Source organism: Triturus cristatus, chromosome 3_2, assembly GCF_964204655.1.
Source record: "Triturus cristatus chromosome 3_2, aTriCri1.1, whole genome shotgun sequence".
In the NCBI taxonomy this organism is placed as follows: domain Eukaryota; kingdom Metazoa; phylum Chordata; class Amphibia; order Caudata; family Salamandridae; genus Triturus; species Triturus cristatus.
Window position 1 is genome coordinate 955,005,947 of NC_140584.1, and position 22,671 is coordinate 955,028,617.

Genomic DNA, 22,671 nt, shown 5'->3' on the forward strand with positions numbered 1-22,671 from the left:
GCTTCTGCCGGTGTCAGCATGTAGCGCGGCCCCGCGGCTTGTTTGTGGCAAATGGAGTGCGCGAAATATCAAAGGGCGCTGATCCGGAAGAAGCACCGACTTTGACAAATTTTAAATTGACCAGAAAGAGAGAAGAAGAGGGGAAAAAACCCGCAAAAATTATGCAACGCGCCGCGTGGGTCCTGCAATCTCATCCCTTCCCCGCCACGTTCCTGGATTAGGGGACCACACGACAGAAATATGGTATAATCGGGCAGTGTGTTTTGAGCAATTACAAGCCATCTGAGTGTGATACTTATCGGAGGCGTCTGCGCTGAAAGGCCCCTGTGTTTTTTTTTTTTGCGGCGGGACTTCCTGGGCTGCGGCAAAGGGCTTATTTAATAGCGGAGTGTATAATTACCACCGTCGTAGACAAAAACACTCCACGCCACGAAGGACAGGCAAACATGCGAGCGCTAATGTCCATGCACGAGGCAGTGTGTGGTATACGTGCACACACATGTACGCAGAGAGGCGCGTTTACGGTATACCACACAAAATATACGCGCCTGGATGTGCATGTGGCAGTGCAGGTCTGTATTTCTGACTGGCTGCGCATGTTGATGAATGTAAGGGCCTGCTTTACTGTCCAGTGGGAGTTTAACAGAAAATGCTCCCACGTGGGAGGAAAGAGGTCAATATTCCAGAGGTAGGATGTTTTCTACCGAAGGGATAACATGGCGGGGGAAATGGCGCTGGTGGATTTTCCACTGAGGTTCTCTCTTCCTCTACCAACAAGATGATTTACTGTTGTCATACAACTCAACGCATTCGTTATGTCTGTGTGTCATTCTATGATCCTGTAGTTTGGATGTGGATGGTCTGTACCAGTCTGTGCACGTGTTTGCTTGTCTGTGTGTTACTTGGTATAGCTGTGCCGCCTGTATCTTGACGGGTTTGTGGGTACAGACAGGGCTGTGGTTTTTATGGTGTACTTGTTTTTGTTTCTATATGTGTAAGTGCGTGTACGTGTCTTTGTCAGCGAGTTTGGGCTTTCACGTGTCAGATGGTGTATTTGTGTGTCTTTAAGTACCTATTTGAGTCTGTATGTATTAGTGACAATATGTTTAAGCAAATAATAAAATGCTGTTTCTGCCACTCTGACATTTCCCGGTCGGCTGCGGGTCACAGAGAGTGCTCACAAAGTTGGATGGACTACCATGACCCAACAGTCCCCCATTTCCTCAATCTAGTCGGGCACTCCTGCAGTGCGGGCTAGTTTCATCATTTTTGCTGGGGCGGATTTTGATTTTCAGTCCGGCCTTGCGACAAGCGTATGTGCGTGAATACTCAGGCCTGTGTGTCTCCTTGAGCTTGTGAATAAGCTGAGCGAGACACAGGGCTCCAGTGTCGGGCCTCTTGTTTTGTACTGCATTGTGTATGGGGTCGGGCTCTGGCCATCAAGGAGGATGGGTCTGTAACGCTGGCTGTAAGTCACTCCTGAAGGCCCTCTACTAGGGTCTTGAAGAGTGCTGGTCCGTCTGGGCCGGGACGATCCACTGTCATAAAGATCATAATTTTGAATCAATGTAGGAGAAGCCCCCCATAAATAATGTATTTGCCATGCTCTCCTATTCATTAATTTGATGCAAGAGACATTTATCTTTCCACGTCTCACTCTCATTCATATATTAGGTCTAGCGTTTGCCATGACCTATTGATTTTAGTAAAATTATATATATAGTATACTTACCTATAGGGGCTTTCAGTCATCCCTCTTCATCCATGGATCTGCTGTCATGTCATTCACATTTTTCTCAATCTCACACACTATAGTACGTTTGGTAATACGAGAAAGGAGCACTTTATAGGGTAAGGACGAGAACCCTCACTCACCCGAAGGTGACACGCTTGATCACTGGGTTCCCTCCTCACACGAGGACTGCAAGGTACCTTGCGTGGGCTACAGCTCCGGAGCGTCAAAACGGGGGGAGTGGAGGTATTTTGATGAGCGAAACGATGATGTTGATGAGTGGGGGTCAAAGTGCAAACGGACCTACAGTGTCAATAAAACTATCACCTGGTGGCGAAAAAACATTTATTCTGGTGCCCCCATTGGACAGGGTTAAAAGGATGCGAGGACAGAGGGTAAAAACTACCCTATCTCAGTCGGTCAACATGTTTCTGCCCTTCAAGGACTATCTAAAGACCAGAGAAAACGGTCACTCTGCTTGTAGGAATCAAACAGAAATACCAGCCATACATTCGACTTGGTAGATTACTGGGTGGGCTACTACTATCCTCAGTGTCCACCTATGACGCTGGATAATAAATAAACAGCAATTACTCACATTTTGATTAGACAAAACAAAACACCTCTTCAAACATGTCATGTTCGAAGTTAGACAAACTAAGGGGTGTACAGTTGCAAAAAAGGTGTCCGTCACCATAAACCACACTCGTGTCAGGGTAGTGTAAAAAGGAAACATATGGGTAATCTTACCCGGAGTAAATGTATACATTTCACTCTCAGGCATCAGAACCCATTAATGCAACATAGCTAAGTTTGTTTAAAAACAGAAACAGCAGTCATAACATTAGGTTGTTACCCATCAGTGTTGCATGTTTATCCTTATTTTTCAAATAATTTGAATTGCTTAAAGTCGACATTCAATCTGTGCTAGAAGCACAGTATATCTGAATTTTATGAACATATCGTGCCAATGTTAATTTCTCATGTACTCTATAGTGTATAGATCAATTTACAACAGCCGATTGCACCAGACTCAATGATCCAATCTAGTTTCTAATAATAATAGACGGTCTCATGTGTTTCCGATATGGCATAAGGGAAACCGCAGAGACCACACAAGAGGAACTTCAAGTTATGCTGAATACCGTATCTACAAGCACACAATGGAATATCACATCCAAACTTAATTAGCTCAATACGTGCGGGGCCTGTCGCCATCCTCATTTCAGGCTATTACTTACATACTGTGCCAATCTCTCAGCCAAAGCATCGCTCACCCAGCTACGCATATACCGTATATAGCAAGAAATCTCCTCCCTATTAATAAAGCGCATACCTGCTGGGCTCTTACAAGGCGAGTTGAGAAAAGGACTGGCGAGTGGCAGTAGTGCCGTAGCGTGGTTGACTTGAATGGGGCCTGGTCGTATTGACCTGGAAGTGCTACGGGAGGTAACTTGAATGGGGCTTGCTCATGTTGACCCTGAGGTGCTATGGTTCATGGGAATTGTAGTCCCCGTCAAAGTTAGAGAATCGGTGTTAGATGCTCAACTCTCATTCAGGTTTCCAAAGAGTGGGTCTATTTTCTGCATTGTCTCTATATGGAAAAATAGAGTGAAAAAAGAAGTCTGTAGAGCAATGGGGTGTATAATCATCATTCTTCCCAATTAATTTTTCATCGGGTCGGATTGTATTAAATTGAAAAGAAAATAAGACATATTCAATGCACAGCCCACTATGTCTCAATGTATTATGCATCAAGTCTGTAAAGCAATACAGTATGGGGTATGTAATCATCATCCTTCCCAATTTCTTATTATATTTTCATCCGGTCGGATGGTCCTAAGTTTAAAAGAGTGAAAGAATGCAGCAATTAATATACATAGCATTCATAGTTCTACGTTCTTCATAGGCGGTTTCATAGTCATTATATTCCATTGTGTAGGACGATGTCGGGTATAAAGGAGTGGACGAATAGAATATGCGCAACATCAATAGTTCTTCTCTCCTCCTCTTAGTAAGTTTGTGTATGATTACCAATAATCAATCATGGGTGCTCTTCCTGTATTATCAGAGTTGTTAGTAGTGCACTTGTAAGGTACTAAGTATTCGTGGCAACTATGTGTTATCTTGTGTTAATCTTCTGTTGGCAAATTTCTATAGTCGTCATCAATTACAGCTGTTCTTATTATGTAAAACAGCTTATTGATCATCTTATTAGGCACTAGATCTTGGTGTTCAGACAGTTCACAAAGTAGGGTTTGCAGGTCATTACAATATATCCATCAGAGAGATGACCAAGGTATGTCGCTGTGCACACTATTACCAAGTATTCATCACAGAGAAGACCAGGGTATGCAATCGTTTAAACCTCTTAGATGACTCTTAAGTCTAAAAATCCAATGTTTTTCCCTGCGAAAAAGCAATGTGTCTAGCTCAACTATTTGTATGGTGTAAATGGGTTTATCTATTCTAGCACAATCCACTTGATATTATTCTCCATATGGCAGAAAGTGTCTGGTCATTTTAGTGTATTTTCTTTGCACCTTAATAATGCTATTGTGTTCCACTATTCTGGTTCTCCCATTGTGGGTTGTCACCAGGCCCGGTTCTAGCGGGTGGGCCGGTTGGGCCATGCCCACCCAAACATGAGCCTTGGCCCTCACAGTGAATCTGCCAACGAGGCACAATGATAACAAAAAATGTATTGATAACTCTGGTGATTTATGATCCTGCTGGAGAGCAATCCTTTTGTCTGTTGGTAGTTTTTAAATGCAGATTAACTGAATTTTATGTGGATAGCTCAGTGGGTAACTGCCTTTGTCACAGAGAGTCTGCACGTTCCCCCTTCTTCTTACCTCCTGAACAATCAACACGAAGAGGCCGTTTACTTCTTAAATGGGGTTCAAAGTGGGGAGATTTGCATACCAAAAGAAAGTCGAGGCTTGTGTGAAACCATTCAACGTGGTGGACCTAATAGGATACAAAGCGAGGAAGTATAGCCCATCGTGTCAATGCGCCTGCTGCTGCTATGTGCAACATTCAGCTTAGATGGACATTCTTACTGGACCAGCTTTGCCTTTTATCCCTCTGAGTTTGAAATGAGCACTGTGAGTTCGGGGTGATATGTACCCACAGATGACCTAGTCCTGTATGGCTGTCCCCTGAGAATGAGTTACAATGTGAAACAATACCGTGCCGCTCTCCTAAATCCTTCTAGACAGCACTCCCCATTCAAACCAACATCCTTCACAAGGGGCATTTTAATTTAAAATAAACACAAGATTTACTGCACCTCTGTCCCCTACAGGTCCAAACAAACATACAAAAATATACATAAAAACCAATAACTTTTGACTTTTTACAAAGTCATGCAATTGATAACACATATTAAAAACATCAATTTGTGTTTTTTACACAGGTACTTTCAGTCCAGAAGTCTATCTACTCTGTGCTTTTCATTGGCATGCTCCACCTATCACTTTACACCCAACAATCCCTTCACAACCAATGGCAGGTCGGAACACCGATGTGGATAAGCGGGGAAGATATACGTTAGGGACAGTCGTGTTCATTCATTGCATGGGGCAGTCATGTTCATTCATTGCATGGAGCAGTCATGTTCATTCATTGCATGGCCTATGTGCTGGAAGCCTACACAGCGGGCGTGCCTTTTTAAGTGCTTGCTGGGAACGGGTGGCTGACAGGGTCTGTCTGAAGGACAGCCAGAGTGTTCACACTGCAGAAATGCTTATTTTCTTTCATATGGTGCGCATGTGGTCCGAGCTGACGTCAGAGCCCTTTAATGAAAGGCACATTGGACACTGTACATTATGTACATTCAGAGCCGAAACAACTAAATGCCTCATCAGAAGTAGTAAGTGCCATATAAATAAATTGCCATTCACACGTGTCCTCATTACAGAAGTACTCTCTCAATGAACGTAGGTTGTGAGTGAAGAATTTAAAGACCCGCAGGACGAGGGAGCGCCACAGCCAAAAGAGGCGCCAGATTTAAAACAAGCATTTGCAATGCAATAGGTCTTGCATTTGCTAGAGTTTGAGCTATTGGCATTGTAAATGACAATGCCTTTTATTACTGTGTTGGTTTTAAAAACATAAATAAAAGGCATTGGGCCATATGTAGGAAACAGTTTTGCGATCGCAAACAGTGCGATTCGCAGGAATCTGGGTGTTTGCGATCGCAAAACATACTTGAGCCATGTAGGAAAGGTATACGCAGAAGAGCTGTGCGAATCGCTAATTTAGCGATTAGCTATTTTGCGGAAAGTGGAGTCTGCGAATAAATCAGCGTAATCGCAGTCTGCGCACCAGTATTAGCGAAAATCGCTGTTACCGAACTCGCAAATAGCGATAGCGCAAAATGACATGTTCAGAAAACTCGCAAATAGCGATTATGCAAAATTCGCAATTTTGCACTTCCCAATTACCATCAACACTGAGCAGGTGGTAACCTACTGCAACCTATTTAAACAGGCCCACAATGCCACAGGGCCTTTCCACCATGGCTGGGCTGTACGTGATAGCCAGGAGGCTGCGAATCAGGGATGCCACACAGAGACGGAGACGCCAGGAAAGGATCTACAGAGCACGCATCACCCTCTTCCAAGTGACCGATGAGGAGATCCATGTCAACTACAGGCTGCACCCAGACAGCATCCTGGATTTAATTGCTGAACTGACACCCATACTTGACCACCCCACACGCAGGGCACACTCCATTCCCACCCATGTACAGGTGCTGTGCTCACTGCACCTCCTGGCATCAGGTAGTTTCCAGGGGGTCATTGCCACAGCAGGAGGTGTCTCCCAAAGTGCACTTTCGCGCTTCTTCCACGCTTTCCTGGATGCAATGGTACAGAGGCTGCATCACCACATACAATTTCCTAGCACAGCACAGGCACTGGATCAGACCAAGCAAGATTTCTACCAAATTGCACAATTCCCCCATGTCATTGGCTGCATAGATGGGACACATATCGCTATTTCACCCCCCTCACATAATGAGTATGTATTTCGCAACAGAAAGTCATATCATTCCCTGAACATCCAGGTAGTGTGCAATGCCCAACACTTAATCACTGATATTGTGGCCAAATACCCTGGAAGCACACACGACTCATTCATGTTTCGCCACTGTGCATTACATCGCAGACTCACAAATGGTGATTTTGGAGAGGGCTATCTGCTAGGTAAATGCCTGTTAAACACACACAGAGGCAGTAGAGTGATGCAGTGGCAGGACACTATTGAACATTAATCTGCTTATGCCCCGCAGGTGACAGTGCGTATGCTGTACGAGACTACATCCTCACACCGTACCTGAATCCATCAACTGCAGGTGAGAGGGGGTACAACAGCGCACACAGAGCTACACGCTGTGCCATTGAGAGGACATTTGGAATCCTAAAGAGCCGTTTTCGATGCCTCCATAAGAGTGGTGGAGCGCTACAGTACAGCCCTGAGACGTGTTGCAAAATAGTGGTTGCCTGTGCAATGCTACACAACATCGCTACCAAGAAAGGAACCCCAGTGGACCTGACAGACTCTGAATCATCAGATGAGGATGGAGCAGCACCACATCGCGCTCCCGCAGGAGGTGCTGGTGCAGCTGCCGGACGTATGAGACGTGATGAGATCACCCAAAACTACTTCTAAGTGAGTAATGATGACACAATGACACTGATTGGTGACTGACAGGGATGTTTATTTCTGTGTCATCAGGCATTGAGTGATCTCACGTTGTGACGTTAAAGTCCCTGCATGCACTTGTTTGTGTCACAGTGCAAAGAGTAACAACAGACACTGAGTCTACATGGACTGTGTTGCATCACACATGGCCATTAGTCCCTTGTGTCCCTTCACCTCCTACGTGCACGGCCTGGTGCGCCTCGCTGTGTGCGCGCTGTGCCCTCCCTTGACTCATCCTCCACTGTGCTCTGTCGTGCACTCCTGCGTCTTTCCTGTGGTATTGGGGGAGTGATGCTGCTCCTGCTCGATTGTTCATCAGTGTCCGTGGCTGCAAGTGCACCTATGCCACCTGTGGCGGTTGCGCGCATCTGGTCCACCGCATGTGTGACCTGCACCAAGACACTGCCCACGTCCTGGCAGCAGTGGGCCATCTCGCGCTGCATGCCAACACATCTTCTGGCCAGCAAGGATGTGGCGGTTGTGTGGCGGTTCACAGCCCTTGTGTATAGGTCCAGCCGTGTGTGAAGGCGATGTCTGTCCCGGCGCCGCGCTGCCCTGTCCCTCGCTATCTCCCTGCACAGTCCCTCCAATGCACCAGTCATGGCCATCACTCCTGCGCGCAACTCGGTCATGTTGTGGTTATGTGCTGTCAGCTGCCGTTGTATTGACCTGATTCCCTTCACTTGCAGGCGCTGCTGCTTCAGCATGCTGCCCTCCAGGCCCGAGAACACCGTGTCCTCTTCAACAGGAGCAGTGCTGGTGGACGGCCGTTCCCTGCGTCTCATCCCTCTCCCTACTCTTGATTGTTCAGGGGACTGTGTTTGTTGCAGTCCTGCACGCTGCCTGTGCACTGGCTGTTGCTCCTCTGCTGTGTCTGGTGCCTGTGTCTCCAACAGTGGTAGTGGTGGGACAATTATGCGACGCCTGCATGGTGCTGTGTCGGCAGTTGTGGCTGCGCCCTGATCCTTCTGGCATGCCTGGTCCTCCATCTCAACTGTTGGCTCACATTCAGCCTCACTATCCTGTGTTGGTGGTGGTGCTGTGGATTAAATGACACACATTAGTACTGTGTCCTGTGTGGTATTTGTCATGCATTAGTTTCAAGCAATAGAATCTCATGGGTACTATCGGTCTATTTCTATCTCTGCATGATGGAGTCCTTCCTATTCCACCTGTCTGTGTCTCACTGGCACAGTTATCAGTGCATGTGACTACGTTTCCCATAATGCATTACTGTGTGTGCTGTGTGACATTTACTGGAGTTGCAGTCAGGTTGCCTTTTGGGGGATGTGGGTGGTTTGGGGATGTAGCAGGGGGTCTTGCCATGCACCTTACCTTGTCTGGTGTCTGGGTGTTCTGAGCTGTCCAGGTCAGCCACTCCACTCACGCTCTCAGGCTGCAGTGTGCCCTCCACCAGCTCCTCCAGGGGTGTCGGTTCGGTTGCAGTGGAAGGGCCCCCACCGGTTTTTTTAGCCTCTGCCAGTCTTGTTGCCACCCTCTCCTTTGACCTCTGCCGCATGTCATACCATCTTTTACGTAGGTCCTCCACACTGCGGTGTGTGACACCAATGGCATTCACTTTCTCTTGGATGTCACTCCAAATCTTGCGCTTTCTGGCCTCAGGTACTCTCAGGGAACTTTTCCCAAATAGGAGATCATGGTTGCTGACCACCTCCTGTGTGAGGACCTCCAGCTCCCTCTCACTGAATTTCTGTTTCCTCTTCCTTGATGGTTCCTCCTGCTGCTTTTCAGTCCCCTGGGAATCCATTTGACTGGTTTTCAAATGCAGAGCTTCACTGTTCTCCTCTCCACACAGGCTCTCAAACAGCTACTGGCTCACACACAGCTGCTGGCAATCAGGTGCAGCATGGGCAGTCACACTTCCTGGTTGTGATGTCATCATTCTGCACCTGAATTGCAGATTCCCAGATTTGCGATTCCTTAATAGCGTTCTCGCAATTAAGGAATCGCTATTAGGGTAATCGCAAAATAATTCTGCGAATTTTTGCGCATCGCTAATTATTCGCTAAAATCTACCTACATAGCTATTTGCGATTCGGAATTTGCGATTCGCGAAAAATCGCAATTTCCGATTCGCAAATTCCATTCTACCTACATATGGCCCATTGTCATTTACAATGCCAATTGCTTAAACTCTTGCAAATGCAAGACCTATTGCATTACAAATGCATGTTTATTTAATTAGCAGTCGGTTCATGAGGGCAACTGTGGAACATACTTTAACGTTCGTGCTGAACAAGTTACTTACCTTCGGTAACGATGTATCTGTAAGAAACATTAGTTAGTTAGATTCCTCACCTTAGAATATCCCCAGGCGTCAGACTGGATCCGGAAGATTTTTCGTCAGCAATACCCCTTGCGCGTCGCTAGGCGTCGTCTGCGGCTCCGCGTCCGTCGTCGGCGTCGTGCGCCGGGATGACGTCGTCGGAGTACTTAGACGCCGCCCTCGCGCGCTGACGTCAGTTCTTGTACATAGCCTTCCGCGCCAGGAACGCAGAGCCATGCAAAGACCGACACTGGTGCCAAAAATAAAATCTAGGGCCCTGAAAGGGATAGCCTTAACCCTAGATGTCAGTTCGCAGAACGGGGAGGATGGGAGGGTCGGTGAGGAATCTAACTAACTAATGTTTCTTACAGATACATCGTTACCGAAGGTAAGTAACTTGTTCATCTGAAAGAAACACGTTAGTTAGATTCCTCACCTTAGAATAGATACCCAAGCAATACCATCCCCGGTGGTGGGTCTGCGAACCAAGATCACACCAGAAAGTCCTGGAGGACAGAACGGCCAAAGAAGCCATCCCTCCGGACTTGGCTGTCAAGGCAATAATGTCTAGCAAACGTGTGTAGCGAAGCCCACGTCGCCGCCTGACAGATGTCCTGCAAAGGGACTCCTCGTCCCAAAGCAGTAGTAGCCGCTGTGGCCCGAGTAGAATGGGCGCGCAGCCCAACAGGAGGGTCCTTTTTAGCCAAGGAATAGCAGATTTTTATACACAAAACGACCCACCGAGAGATGGTTCGTTTGTGCACAGCTTTCCCCTTCTTAGCGCCCACGTACCCAACAAAAAGCTGGTCGTCCACCCGGAACTGTTTTGTGCGATCCAGATAAAAGGAGAGCGCACGTTTTGGGTCCAGACGGTGGAGCCTCTCTTCCTCTTTGGAAGGATGCGGAGGCGGAAAGAAGGTGGGCAAGGTGACAGACTGCCCAAGGTGAAATGGAGTCACCACTTTAGGAAGAAAGGAGGGACGAGGCCGAAGGACAACCTTGTCCGGATGAACAGACAGAAAAGGAGGCTTTGAAGATAAAGCCTGGAGCTCACTCACCCGTCTAGCCGAGGTGATGGCTACCAGAAAAGCAGTCTTTAGAGTTAGAAGACGAAGAGGGCAATTGTGAAGAGGCTCGAAGGGAGCGCACATCAGGAATGTCAAAACCAGATTCAAGTCCCACTGAGGCATCACAAAAGGGACAGGAGGGAACGTGTGTGTAATGCCTTTGAGAAAGCGTGTAACCACAGGGGACTTGAAAAGAGAAGGCTGATCAGGAAGCCGCAAGAAGGCGGAGATGGCAGCAAGATAACCTTTCAGGGTGCCCAGGGCAGAGCCCTGCCGGGCCAGAGAAAGAAGGAAGAGGAGAACCTCAGAAAGAGGGGCGGAAAGGGGATCCACAGCCTTTGCTGTGCACCATGCCACAAATTTGTTCCACCGGCAGGCGTATACCGACTTTGTGGAGGGACGCCTGGCTGCCAGAATGATATCACAGACTTCAGGAGGCAAGTCAAATGGCATCAACTGCCGCCGCTCAATCTCCACGCATGGAGGTGGAGGCTGGACAGGTTCGGGTGGAGGACCGTCCCCTGCTGCTGCGACAGAAGATCCTCCCGAAGGGGCAGACGTATCGGGGGATCGGTCAACAGACTGAGTAGCTCGGGATACCAGTATCTTCGTGCCCAATCCGGAGCCACCAAGATGACTTGGGCCCGGTCGTGCCTGATCTTCTTCAGCACTCTGGGCAGAAGTGGTATAGGCGGAAAGGCGTACAACAGACCGCAACTCCACTCGTGACGAAAAGCGTCGCCGAGCGAGTGCCGCCTTGGAAATTCCAACGCGCAGAACTGCTGACATTGCGCGTTCTCTTCGGTGGCGAATAGATCTAACCAAGGCTCTCCCCACTGCTGAAAGAGGCCTTGCGCCACTTCGGAGTTCAGACGCCATTCGTGATCCATCATGCACCGGCGGCTGAGTTCGTCTGCTCTGGCGTTCAGAGAGCCCGCCAGATGTTGAACCACCAGGGTGACGCCCTGGTGTTCCAGCCATGCCCAGAGGCGCAGAGCCTCCTGACAAAGGGTCCACGACCCCACCCCGCCCTGTTTGTTGCAATACCACATGGCGGTGGTGTTGTCCGTGAACACCTGCACGACACTTCCCCTGACAGAGGGAAGGAAGGCTTTCAGTGCAAGCCGGATCGCTCTCAACTCCAACAGGTTGATGTGGAGACGAGACTCCGCCGGAGACCAGAGGCCTCTGATCTCCGCCTCTCCCATATGGCCACCCCATCCCAGGAGGGACGCATCCGTCACTACGACATGCTCTGGTTGGGGAAGGGAGAGGCTCTTGCCCTTGACCCACTCGCGGTCCGTGAGCCACCACTGCAACTGTTGTGCAGTGCCCTCCGAGATCAAGACATGGTCGGACAGGTTGCCGTGATGCTGGGCCCACTGAAACTTCAGGTCCCACTGCAGAGCCCGCATGCGCCGCCTGGCGTGATGCACTAGTAGGATGCAGGAGGCCATCAGCCCCAGAAGCCGCAACACTAGCCTGACCGAAACCCGGGATAGAGGCCGAAAGATGGGAATCAGGGCCCGTATATCCCGGACCCGCTGTTCCGGTGGATGGACCCGGAACCGCGCCGAATCGAGAACCGCTCCGATGAAGAGGAGCTTCTGAGAGGGACTCAGGTGTGACTTCGGCACGTTGATGGAAAACCCCAGCAAATGCAGGAGATCCGCCGTAGTCTGGAGGTGGGAGACGACTGCCTGGGGCGAGCCCGCCTTCAACAACCAGTCGTCGAGATAGGGGAAGACTGGAACCCCTGATCTGCGCAGATGAGCTGCGACCACCGCCATCACTTTCGTGAACACCCGAGGGGCACTGGTGAGGCCGAAGGGGAGCACGGTAAACTGAAAGTGCTCTTGGCCCACCGTGAACCGCAGGTAACGCCGGTGGGCCGGCAGGACGGGGATGTGGAAATAAGCGTCCTGCAAGTCCAACGCTACCATCCAGTCTCCAGGGTCTAGGGCAGCTAAAACCTGAGCCAACGTTAGCATCTTGAACCTTTCTTTTCGGAGGAAGGCATTGACGTTCCGGAGGTCCAAGATAGGGCGTAGGCCCCCCTTGCCCTTCTTGGGAACCAGAAAGTAGTGGGAATAACAACCACGACCTACTTCTGGACTCGGAACGCGCTCGACGGTCCCCTTGGCCAAGAGAGCCGAAACTTCCTCGCGGAGAAGATCCAAATGATCCCCCGAGATACGGTGGTGCTGCGGTGGCATGGCTGGAGGGGTCGTCTCGAAGGGGAGGGAGTAGCCCCTTCGGACGATTTGCAGCACCCACCTGTCCGATGTTATGGACCGCCAGTGGAGCAGGTGATGGCGAACTCTGCCGCCCACTGGCGTGGTATGGGCCTGAAAGCTCGGACTAGGAAGGCTTTGAGGCGGATGCTGCCGGGGTGGATGTGGGCTGACCACGTCGGCCTCCATTTCCGCCACGGCGGAAGCCACGTCCGCGACCGCGCGCAGGTTGGTTCTGCGGCTGGTGGCTTTGCGGACGTGAGGAGGCGCCCCTTCCTTGGCCACGAAAGGGGCGAAAAGCGGAGGTGTGCGCCCGCGGAGCCGCGAGGCCCAAGGACTTGGCCGTAGCCCGGGAGTCCTTAAAGCGGTTCAGCGCACTGTCCGCCTTCTCACCAAACAGGCGAGTGCCATCAAAGGGCATGTCCATGAGGGTTGTCTGGACATCCCCGGAAAATGACGTGGACCGCATCCAGGCGTGGCGGCGGAGCGCCACCGTGGTTGAAATCGCCCGACCCAGCGAGTCCGTGGTGTCAAGCCCACATCGTATGGCGTGCCGTGCTGCATCCCTCCCATCGGCCAAAGCCTGGGTAAGACGCGTCCGGACCTCCTCCGGACACAGGGGCAGCACGTCCTCCACCGTATCCCACAGGGAATGGGAATAACGGTCCAAGAGACAGGCGGTATTTAAGGACCGCAGGCCCAAACTAAGGGACGAAAACAGTTTCTTGCCGAACTGCTCGAGTCTCTTGGAATCCCGATCCGGCGGAGCGGTCGGGAAAGAGGATTGGGAAGTAGAGGCCTGGATAACCAGACTCTCGGGGGTGGGGTGTTGGGACAGGAAACTGGGGTCGCCCGGAGCAGGGCGGTGGCGCCTGGCAACGTTCCTATCCACAGGAGGAACTGTGGAGGGCTTGGACCAGGTGCCCTGCAGAACGTCAGTGAGGGCCTCGTTGAACGGCAGCAGAGGCTCAGTGGAGCTTGCTGAGGTTTGAAGCACCTCAGTGAGGATGTTAGTCCTCACAGCCACGGCAGGCAACTCGAGCCCAAGGGCCTCGGCCGCCTTGCGCAGCACCACAGAAAATGCTGCACCCTCCTCCGAAGCCACGGTCGGAGGAGAAGTGAATCCAGTGTCTGGCGAGGTGTCCAGCCCACTGGCCTCCCCCAGTTCATCTGCCCAGTCCTGAGAAAGCTGTGACTGAACAGCCAGAGGGTCCTCGAACCCCTCCCAGTCGCCCCCTTCTTCCGATTCCTGATAAACAGGAGGAATGATCGGAACCGGACTGTAGAGATGGTAGGACTCAAGCGGCGTCGGATGCGGCGTCGGCGGACGCCGTGCCGGCGTCGGGTCCGGATGAGGGCTAAACCGGGGTGTCGGCGTCACAGGCGTCGGCGGCGCCGGCGGTTCAGGCGTCGGCGCCGGTGGAGGAGTGACTAGGTCAACCGGCGTCGACTGGGGCCCAGCGGCGTCGAGACCGGAGTCGTCGACGGCGCCGGGGCCGGAGCCGCCGGCACGCGAGGTCGCCCAGTCGAGTCCGCGGGGCCCGAAGGCGCGCCAGCGGGCGTCGACGGCGGGGCCAGGCTCCTCATGGCCGAGAGGAAGGCACTGATCTCCGCCGGCGCCGCGTCAGCCCCAGGGACCGGAAGGTATGGGGGCGGACGCGGCACCTGCGGCTCCGCCGGAGCCGCGGGGGTGGAACCACCCTGACCCTCGGCCGAGTCGCGCGACCGGCGAGGGGAGTCCGAAGAGCGATGTCGCCTCTTGGACTTCTTTGAGCGTTTGGACTTACCCGACGACTTGGAGCCGGACGAGCGATGGCGTCGGCTAGGGCTCCGCGAGCGATCCTTGGACCTCCTCCTGGACCGGGATCGCGCACGACGCGGAGCCGAGTGGCGAAGCTCGAGAAGCTTGCGGGACCGCTCCCGCCTAGCCTTCGAAGTCAGGGCCTGACAGTCGTTGCACGACTCCGCGTCGTGGTCGGGGCCTAAGCAGTAGAGGCACCGGCGGTGGTGATCTGTCACCGACATCAGTCGATGACAATCCTCACAAGCCTTGAACCCAGGCATCCTACCGGCACCAGATGTCGACAGACAAGGATCAAAAATGATCAAAAAAGATTTAGTCAAAAAAGACTAAAAGGGGTAGCTCTCCCGGATCTGCGCTTACTGGCGCGGAAAAAAGAAGAACTGACGTCAGCGCGCGAGGGCGGCGTCTAAGTACTCCGACGACGTCATCCCGGCGCACGACGCCGACGACGGACGCGGAGCCGCAGACGACGCCTAGCGACGCGCAAGGGGTATTGCTGACGAAAAATCTTCCGGATCCAGTCTGACGCCTGGGGATATTCTAAGGTGAGGAATCTAACTAACGTGTTTCTTTCAGATAATTATATTTACTGCTATATTCAATGTTTCAAGTTTGGAGGTGATTTTACTAACGTTTTTTACCAGGAATAATGAAAGTGGAATCGGATGGTAGCTGATATGGGGCTAGGGCCCAAGGTCAGCTGTGAGATAAGGTGCACTAGAGAGGGGTGATACAAAAGTGGATAATCAAGCCTGGAAGGGAGTGCACTGCAGAGTCCGGGGTCAGGTGGAGGTAGTAAGGCAGAGGCATTCTCCCTGAAGGCTCGCACAGAGGGAGCCCAAGAAGTGTCATTGGCCTGATACTCCCAACTCAGTAACCTCCTCTTCCCATCAAAGGAACATTACATGGAAAAAAACACTTTATTGAGAGTGATAACATTTAGAAAGAGATTTGGAAAGAAAATAATGTGTTTTACTGGGCTTTGTAAGACTAAGGAGAGATAAACGAGGGCCCTGAAGCAGGCCTGGCTAGACATAGAAGAGACCTAAATGGGGCCCGCAGTGGCCCACCCGAATGCACCCTTGGCCCACCCAAATACAAATTCCTGGAGCCGGGCCTGGTTGTCACCCCTGCATATAATTGTCCACAAGGATATATAAGAAGGTAGATGACACCACATGAGTTACAGTTTATTTGTTTGTGAATCACCTACGGTATCTTGAGTCAATCTGTGAAGTGGGTTGAGTTAAAACACAGACGGAACAAACTGCACACAGGAAGTGTCTCTTTATATGTGTACCTGCCCATAGTCCCTGTTGTGTTTCTTTCTGCTTACTAATGTGTGGTCTTGTGTGGACCAACATGTCTCTGATGTGGCTGCTACATTTAAGGGCAAAAATAGGTTTCTCTCTTGATTAATCTCCTATATTCAGGATATGCCAGTTCTTGTTGACCACTTTATTGACTGTGTCTGTAGGATGACTGTATGTGTTGACACATACCAGGCAGTCTTGGGTTTTTGGCAAGTTCCTAAGAGGACCTCCCTGTTGTTGTTACGGGCCCGTTTAGCTGCTCTGCAAATCAGATCTCTGGGGTATTATTTCACCGTAAGAATTCTGCTCAAATTTGCAACGTACTGTTTGTATTTTTCCACCTCAGTGCAGTTTCTTCTGAGTCTCAGAAACTGTCCTATGGGGAGATTGTCCAAAAACGCTCGTAGATGGAAACCTTCATAATAGAGTAACGATTTGCGAGCCATAGGTTTCTGGTAGAGTTCTGTGTAGATACTACCCTCTTCAGGATACAGAAGTAAATCCAAGAATGGAAGTTTGGTTTTACTGAATTCACAAGTGAATCTCAGATTTGTATTTAGATTGTTGAGCCAGACGGAAAACGCATCCAATGACAAATGCTCCCCTTCCCAGATGACCGAGATGTCATCAATGTATCTTTTCCACATCTTGAGGTTCATCTGGAAGGGATTATCTGTAGAATAGATGTATGTGGTTTCAAACCAATGTATATACAGATTTGCCACGCTTGGAGCACAGGTACTACCCATGGATGTCCCTGTTACTTGCCAGGATAGTTGATTTTGGAAGGAGAAAAGATTTTCTTTCATGGAGATCGAGGCACATTCCATTACAAATTAAGTTGGGGTCAGATTCTCTCTAGTTCGTTGTTCCAACAGAAGTTTCACTGTATGTAAAGTGTCATCTTGCAGTATATTCGTGTAAAACGCTTCAACATGATATGACACTGAAAAATGTAACTCTGGATCAAACTGAACTGTTGAGAATAAGGATGTGTTTTGTATCCTGTAAGTATGATTGCATCTCAGTTACTAGTGGTCTCAAGAACCAATCCACAAATTGTGAAAGAGGTTATAAAAGAGACCCAATGCCAGAAACAATGGGTCTACCCGGTGGAGGTTTTTGTTAATCTTCGGTAAAATGTAGAAAGCTGGAATTCTTGGATAGTGTTAACATGGAATTCAGCTTCGCTTTTCGTGAGCCAACCTGATTCTTTGCCTCTGTCCACTAGGGCTATGATTCTTTTTTGCAAACAAGATGTTGGACCTTTTTGTATAGGTTTTTAATACTTGGTATCGCTCAGTTGTCGCAAGCATTCCTCTTGATAGGTCTTGGTATCTGGGATTTCAGTGGCTACGCCTTTGCCCGCAGGCTTAATGTCAATTTCTTTATCAGATCCTAGTTTTTTTTAAGGCAGTTCATCTCTTCCTGAGAGGTTAAAGGAAGGTTGTTTGGCATTTTTGTTCATATTCTCGAAGTCTTTAAGCACTACTTTCTCAAATGTCGCCACCACTGATGCAATAAAATGTAGTGGTGGGTTGAAAGTGGACTTATTCTTTAGTCCTGTGTTTGGAATGGTATCGATGGTGGTAATCTCTGTTTTGTCAAAAAAAGAAAGGTAGTCGTATTTAAAAAAAAGAAATCAGCCAGTTCTTTATGTGTTATGAAGTCATCTCCCAAGAGAGTCGGCACAAAGCCCAAACCCTTATTCCAAACTTTGATCTCCAGTGTTGTCAGGGATTTTTTGCTTAGAAGCACGATCAGGTTGTGTTGCTTGTTGATAGACTCGGCTCGTCAATATCCTGGTTAGGCGTTATTCAAAGGTCGGATCCCATTGTATATTCGGCCTCCGTTGGTTTATTTGGTTTGCTTGTTCGCCTCTGTTTCCTCTTCTTTGACCTCTTCTGCATGGCCCTGTCCAAAAAAAAGTTGATATCCTGGGCCTACAAATGGCCCTTGTTGGAACAGATTTAGGGGAAAATCCCAGGGTTGTGGTGGCCACCAAGGTGTCAGTATCCGTGGGGTTGGAAATCCTCCTCGCCCTCTCATAGGTTTTATCTTATTTTTGAAAGAACTGTGTGAGTCACTTGAATCTGAGTCATCAGTGATGCTCCACTCTTAGTTGTATGTCCATTCGTACGCATTGAATTAATCAATATTGTGGCGCCATCCTCTAGCCCCCTCTCCTGTTATTCTTTTTGGGCGCCTGGGTCTGATAGTCATCTGCAACATATGGGTAAACATTTCGTAGGAGAATCTCTCTAAATCTTTTTTGAGCTTGTTCACTTTGGATTTCAACAGATTTTCCCTAGTTTCATTTAGGGTCTTATTAACTTCTTCTAACTTCTTTCTGAATGTGGTTATTTGCAATGAGCATTTCAATTGGTTTTCTAGTGTTTGGATCTCTACTAGAAGGAGATCCGCGTTTCTTTTGCTGTGTTGAGCAAAAGGATCAACCAATCTCTAGTGCACCTCCAAGATATTAAAGACCAATTTTCTCATTTTTCTTCCACCTAATACAAAATCCAGCTTGGGGCAATGGGTCAGCTACAATGGGTCAGCTACTTCAGCCAGTGGTTAACTTCACTATGAGTGACAACTGCTCTTTCACAAGGAGCATATCTGGACAAAAAGCAGTCCCCTTCAGTGCCAAGGGCTACAATGAAATTGTGTTTCTGATATCAAAAAATATTTTACTTTCAGGCATTTCTTTATATTAGAGAAGACCCCCAGCTTCCCCCGCAATAAAAGTTTACAAAAACCCATACAAATGGGCCTGCTTATGCCAAAATATTGCAAACCACGCCAATGCAAAGCTCCAGTGATCTCAACTCTTCACGCAACAGCAACCGTCACCAACGACTGGGCACACAAGATCTGCACTTCACACTACAGTTTCGACAGTTTGCAGTGACTGCCAATGCAAATCTCCAGCAACAACGGACCTCAATGCCAGACAGGATCTTCGCACTACAGCAACAACCGTCTGCGATTCCCGGCCTGCTCTCACCGCTACAGCGGCGACCATCAATGACGTTCTACCTGCTCCTTGTGGCCCCCTGCATAGCTTTCCTATGTGAGATTTATTGGCTTTGCCAATGTCTTTTAGCCATGTTGGACAGCAACGGGACTACTGTGCATAGTGTTTAAAAGTTTTTTTTTAAAAAGTGTTGGCCACGTCATAGCACTTTTTTTCTTATGGCAGTTGGGGGGGGGGAGGGAGAGGAAGAAGCAACACTTACAACTGGAAGGCTGAAGGTGGGAGGGGGTAAAAAGCAACACGAAGAATAAATAAATAATACAGCGATCAGCAAAAGGACAGCAATCAAGTTGAAAAGCAATCTGTACTTGGTCCATACTTACGCGAAGAAGAGGAGGTGATGCTGCCACACGCTGCCCAATTACAAGGCAGCAAATAAGAGTGACAAATAAGCCAACAAACGGAAAGCAACAGACAGGCTGCAAGCCCCTTGTATACAATACATCTTGTAAACAAGAGCACAAGCGCTGTCGTAGGCAAGACCTACAACCACACTGTGTACAAACATTACAGTTGCAACCACATGCTTCACGCAACAGCCCTCGCTTCCACACTTTAGCTATAAAAAGCCTTTCAAACATGATTGCCTAATTGAAGGAAATCCAGTCACAATGAGTTGCACCAAGTAGAAGTACATCTAATGCGGAAAATCACAGGCCGCAGTTAAGTCAGGATCACAGTGAGGCTGCTTCCCTACCAAACCTGCCCTCCAACTGAGGATAGCACTCACAACACCAGAGGAGTAAGCATAACAAGAGAAGTAGCAATAAGGAGATCTGGATCAGAGAAGAGTTGAATGCTTGTGTGGTGGGTTACTCTAAGATCGCCGTCAAGCGCGAAGAACATGAATTTTCCCTCATACAATTCCAAATGGATTATGGCACTAGTTTGTGGATTTAGTGAACTGTAAAAGCAAAACTGGAGCATAATTCTAAATAATTTTGCCTTTACATATCATGACACAGGGCTCATAATTATCTTGTACAAAACATAAAAAACAACGAAAATGTACACAGAAATTCCAGAGTTTAAACCTTCTGCAAAACTTTGAAACATTCTATAGTTTTCATAAGTATGGGTAACATTATGTGCAAGTTTCATTTAAACTAATAATATTACTCTTCAAGCAGACGCAAAATTTCCCCGCGAACATGTCGTTGTATACATGTGGCACGGTGGGAATGGACAGCTATTTTTAGAAAAAGCACCTGCACTATGTATGAAATAATAGTGTCAGTCAGGTAAGTGAGTTTGGAGATGACAAGCAGGTAAAGGCATGCTTCTAAAAGGGTAATACCTTATGTTGGTTGGGGGAGTCAATGGAGGAGGAACGTCAATTAATACAGGGCACCCCAATCAAAAGACATCCACCCACTTCCCCTCACTCAACCCAGGATCATTAACCATAGCAATGCCAGAATGTCTCCTTTGCTTGACGATATCTGGTTGTTTTTGTCACCTGCTGTGGCATCATTCAACGGGTGACCACTTTAAACAATGTATCCCTATATGTCAACAGCCCTGGCGACAGGAAAGAGATGTGAAATTGTGTCCCAGTGCCTAGTTGTGCAGAAGACAGGAGACATTATGTCTATGCGACTGAGCCTCAAAGACAGGAAAGGAGACTCGAGGCTCAGCTTTGCACAAAACAATCTGTTTCCCCAGAGTTGCCTGGCACATAGGACAGAAGTGTAATATTGAGCCTGTAAAGTCGGAAGACTTGGGGCATAATTTAATGTTTGTGGTGCGGGAGTTTCACCATGCACTGACAATGCTCCTCCCCAGGCAGACCTGCGGTTCCCGTTCTGTAGTTAGATGGGAGCATGATGAGAGACAGATGGCTTTACACTTATAAAGCCTCAGCCCCCATTATCAGCAAAACCTTTTCCTCTGATGACCCCATCAGGGCCCAGTGACGGTGGCGCTACACCTCTTTAGGATGGGAAGAGTGCTACATATTTTAACCACTCGTGCCTTAAAACGCACAACAGGCCCGACGTGCAAGGATAAAGAGCCTCTCTGTCGGGCCATTGCTTTTTTGTACTATTAAGACAAATTCTTGCTTTGGGAGTCGGTTTTCAGAAAACAAAAAAAACTTTGCAGAGTTAAGCAACAAACATAGCGCCCACTAGGCAAAGTTTAGTGCGTTCAGTGGTAAAAATATTTCCCATCTGCGTGGCCTGCCATCTGCCGAACTCACTACCATAGCCGAAATGACCCCGTTGGTGTTGCTTATATCTGCCTGACCTGGCAGGGAGGCCAGGCAATTAGACACTATTTCCCCTTGTGGCCTGGCAAAGAGGAGCAGAGACTTGACACTGCATCTCCTCTGCTCTGACTAACAACCATTTGCAATGCAATAGGTCTCACATTTGCGAGAGTTTAAGCTATTGGCATTGTAAATTATAATACCTTTTAGGTATCTGTTTTGATAATGAACACATAAATAAAAGACATTTTCATATACAATGCCAATAGCTCAAACTCTTGTAAATGCGATACCTATTTCATTAGAAAGAAGTGGCCTCCACTGAAGTGAAAGCACGCATGACGCGCTGGATGTTGCAGGAATGCATGTTGTGACTGCAGTAGGAGAAACTCGTTATAGAAAATAGTGCTTACAGAGTAAATAAGACATACTGTGTAACAACTGAAGTAAAAGGGCCAGTCCTCTTATGGGAGGTTATGAAAGAAGACAAGGTGGTACTAACGAATCAGAAGCCAGCATTTACAAAGGACAATGACACAAGTCAATGAAAAATATGGGTGGGGAGTGGGCGGGGCTTCAAGCCCATACTTGAATACAGCCTGCCTCCCAGAGCAGCGCATGCGCTGCCCAGGCTCAACCTAAAAATCAGTGCAGGAGGCTTGACACTGTTCATTCAATGCACAATACTTGGCTTTGAGTCACCGGCAATGCAACGTGGCAACTACTGCACCAGAGGCTGAATGTAAGCTCACATTTTCGAAAATAAAATAAAAATGCTGACAGCGGTTGTGAAGGCACATACCCAATCGCTCCGCCAAGTGGATGTAGACAGGATCCACCCGCCGCATAGTTTTCACCAAATCTTTTCTTCGGAATTTGATCTCCACTGTGCCTTCCGCTTCCAGGACGCCGCCCCTAAAGACAAGAGAAGAACAATATTAACTTTTTCGTTTGGACATTTTGGTGTAGCACTGTGGCCAAGTTTCTAAACTATTGCATTAGTACAGAGAGGGGCATAGAGCAGGAAGTTGAATCCCATTTCTGTAAAAAAAAGTGCTTACACTGCAGAGCATTGGGTTGCAGTACACATTTGTAAGGGCATGCCTCGCTGATCTTGTTTTATACAAATTAACATTTTTCTTCTCTTGGGGAAAATATACTCTGATTGGCAACTTGCAGCTGTTCTCTAATGTCACCATTTATCATTGTTGGTTTACATGCCAATTTATGCAGCAGCCAGCACATGATGTGATTATCATGCTGTTCTCTGGCTGGT

The 22,671-nt window shown here is 48.6% G+C and overlaps 2 protein-coding genes across 6 annotated transcripts in view; both read right to left on the reverse strand.

Annotated features, from left to right (window-relative positions):
- Positions 1-22,671, reverse strand: part of ACACA (acetyl-CoA carboxylase alpha) — a 938,215-nt gene that overhangs the window by 86,225 nt on the left and 829,319 nt on the right. For all 5 annotated transcript variants that reach the window (XM_085649480.1, XM_085649478.1, XM_085649479.1 and 2 more), the window contains one exon: positions 22,198-22,310. In XM_085649480.1, coding sequence (XP_085505606.1) covers positions 22,198-22,310 — 113 coding nt within the window. The remainder of the gene's footprint in view (positions 1-22,197; positions 22,311-22,671) is intronic.
- Positions 7,403-9,209, reverse strand: LOC146858874 (uncharacterized). Its single transcript, XM_085649475.1, has 2 exons — positions 8,777-9,209; positions 7,403-8,480 (listed from the first exon to the last, which is right to left on the reverse strand). Exons 1-2 carry the CDS (start codon positions 9,207-9,209, stop codon positions 7,612-7,614), a joined length of 1,302 nt encoding a protein of 433 aa, XP_085505601.1. The 3' UTR covers positions 7,403-7,611.

Bases quoted from the DNA above. Each gene is read 5' to 3' on its own strand.
- LOC146858874 (XM_085649475.1), bottom strand. From the start codon at position 9,209: ATGGATTCCCAGGGGACTGAAAAGCAGCAGGAGGAACCATCAAGGAAG. The intron at 8,481-8,776 runs GTAAGGTGCATG...TTTAATCCACAG, and splicing joins ACACCCAGACACCAGACAAG to CACCACCACCAACACAGGAT.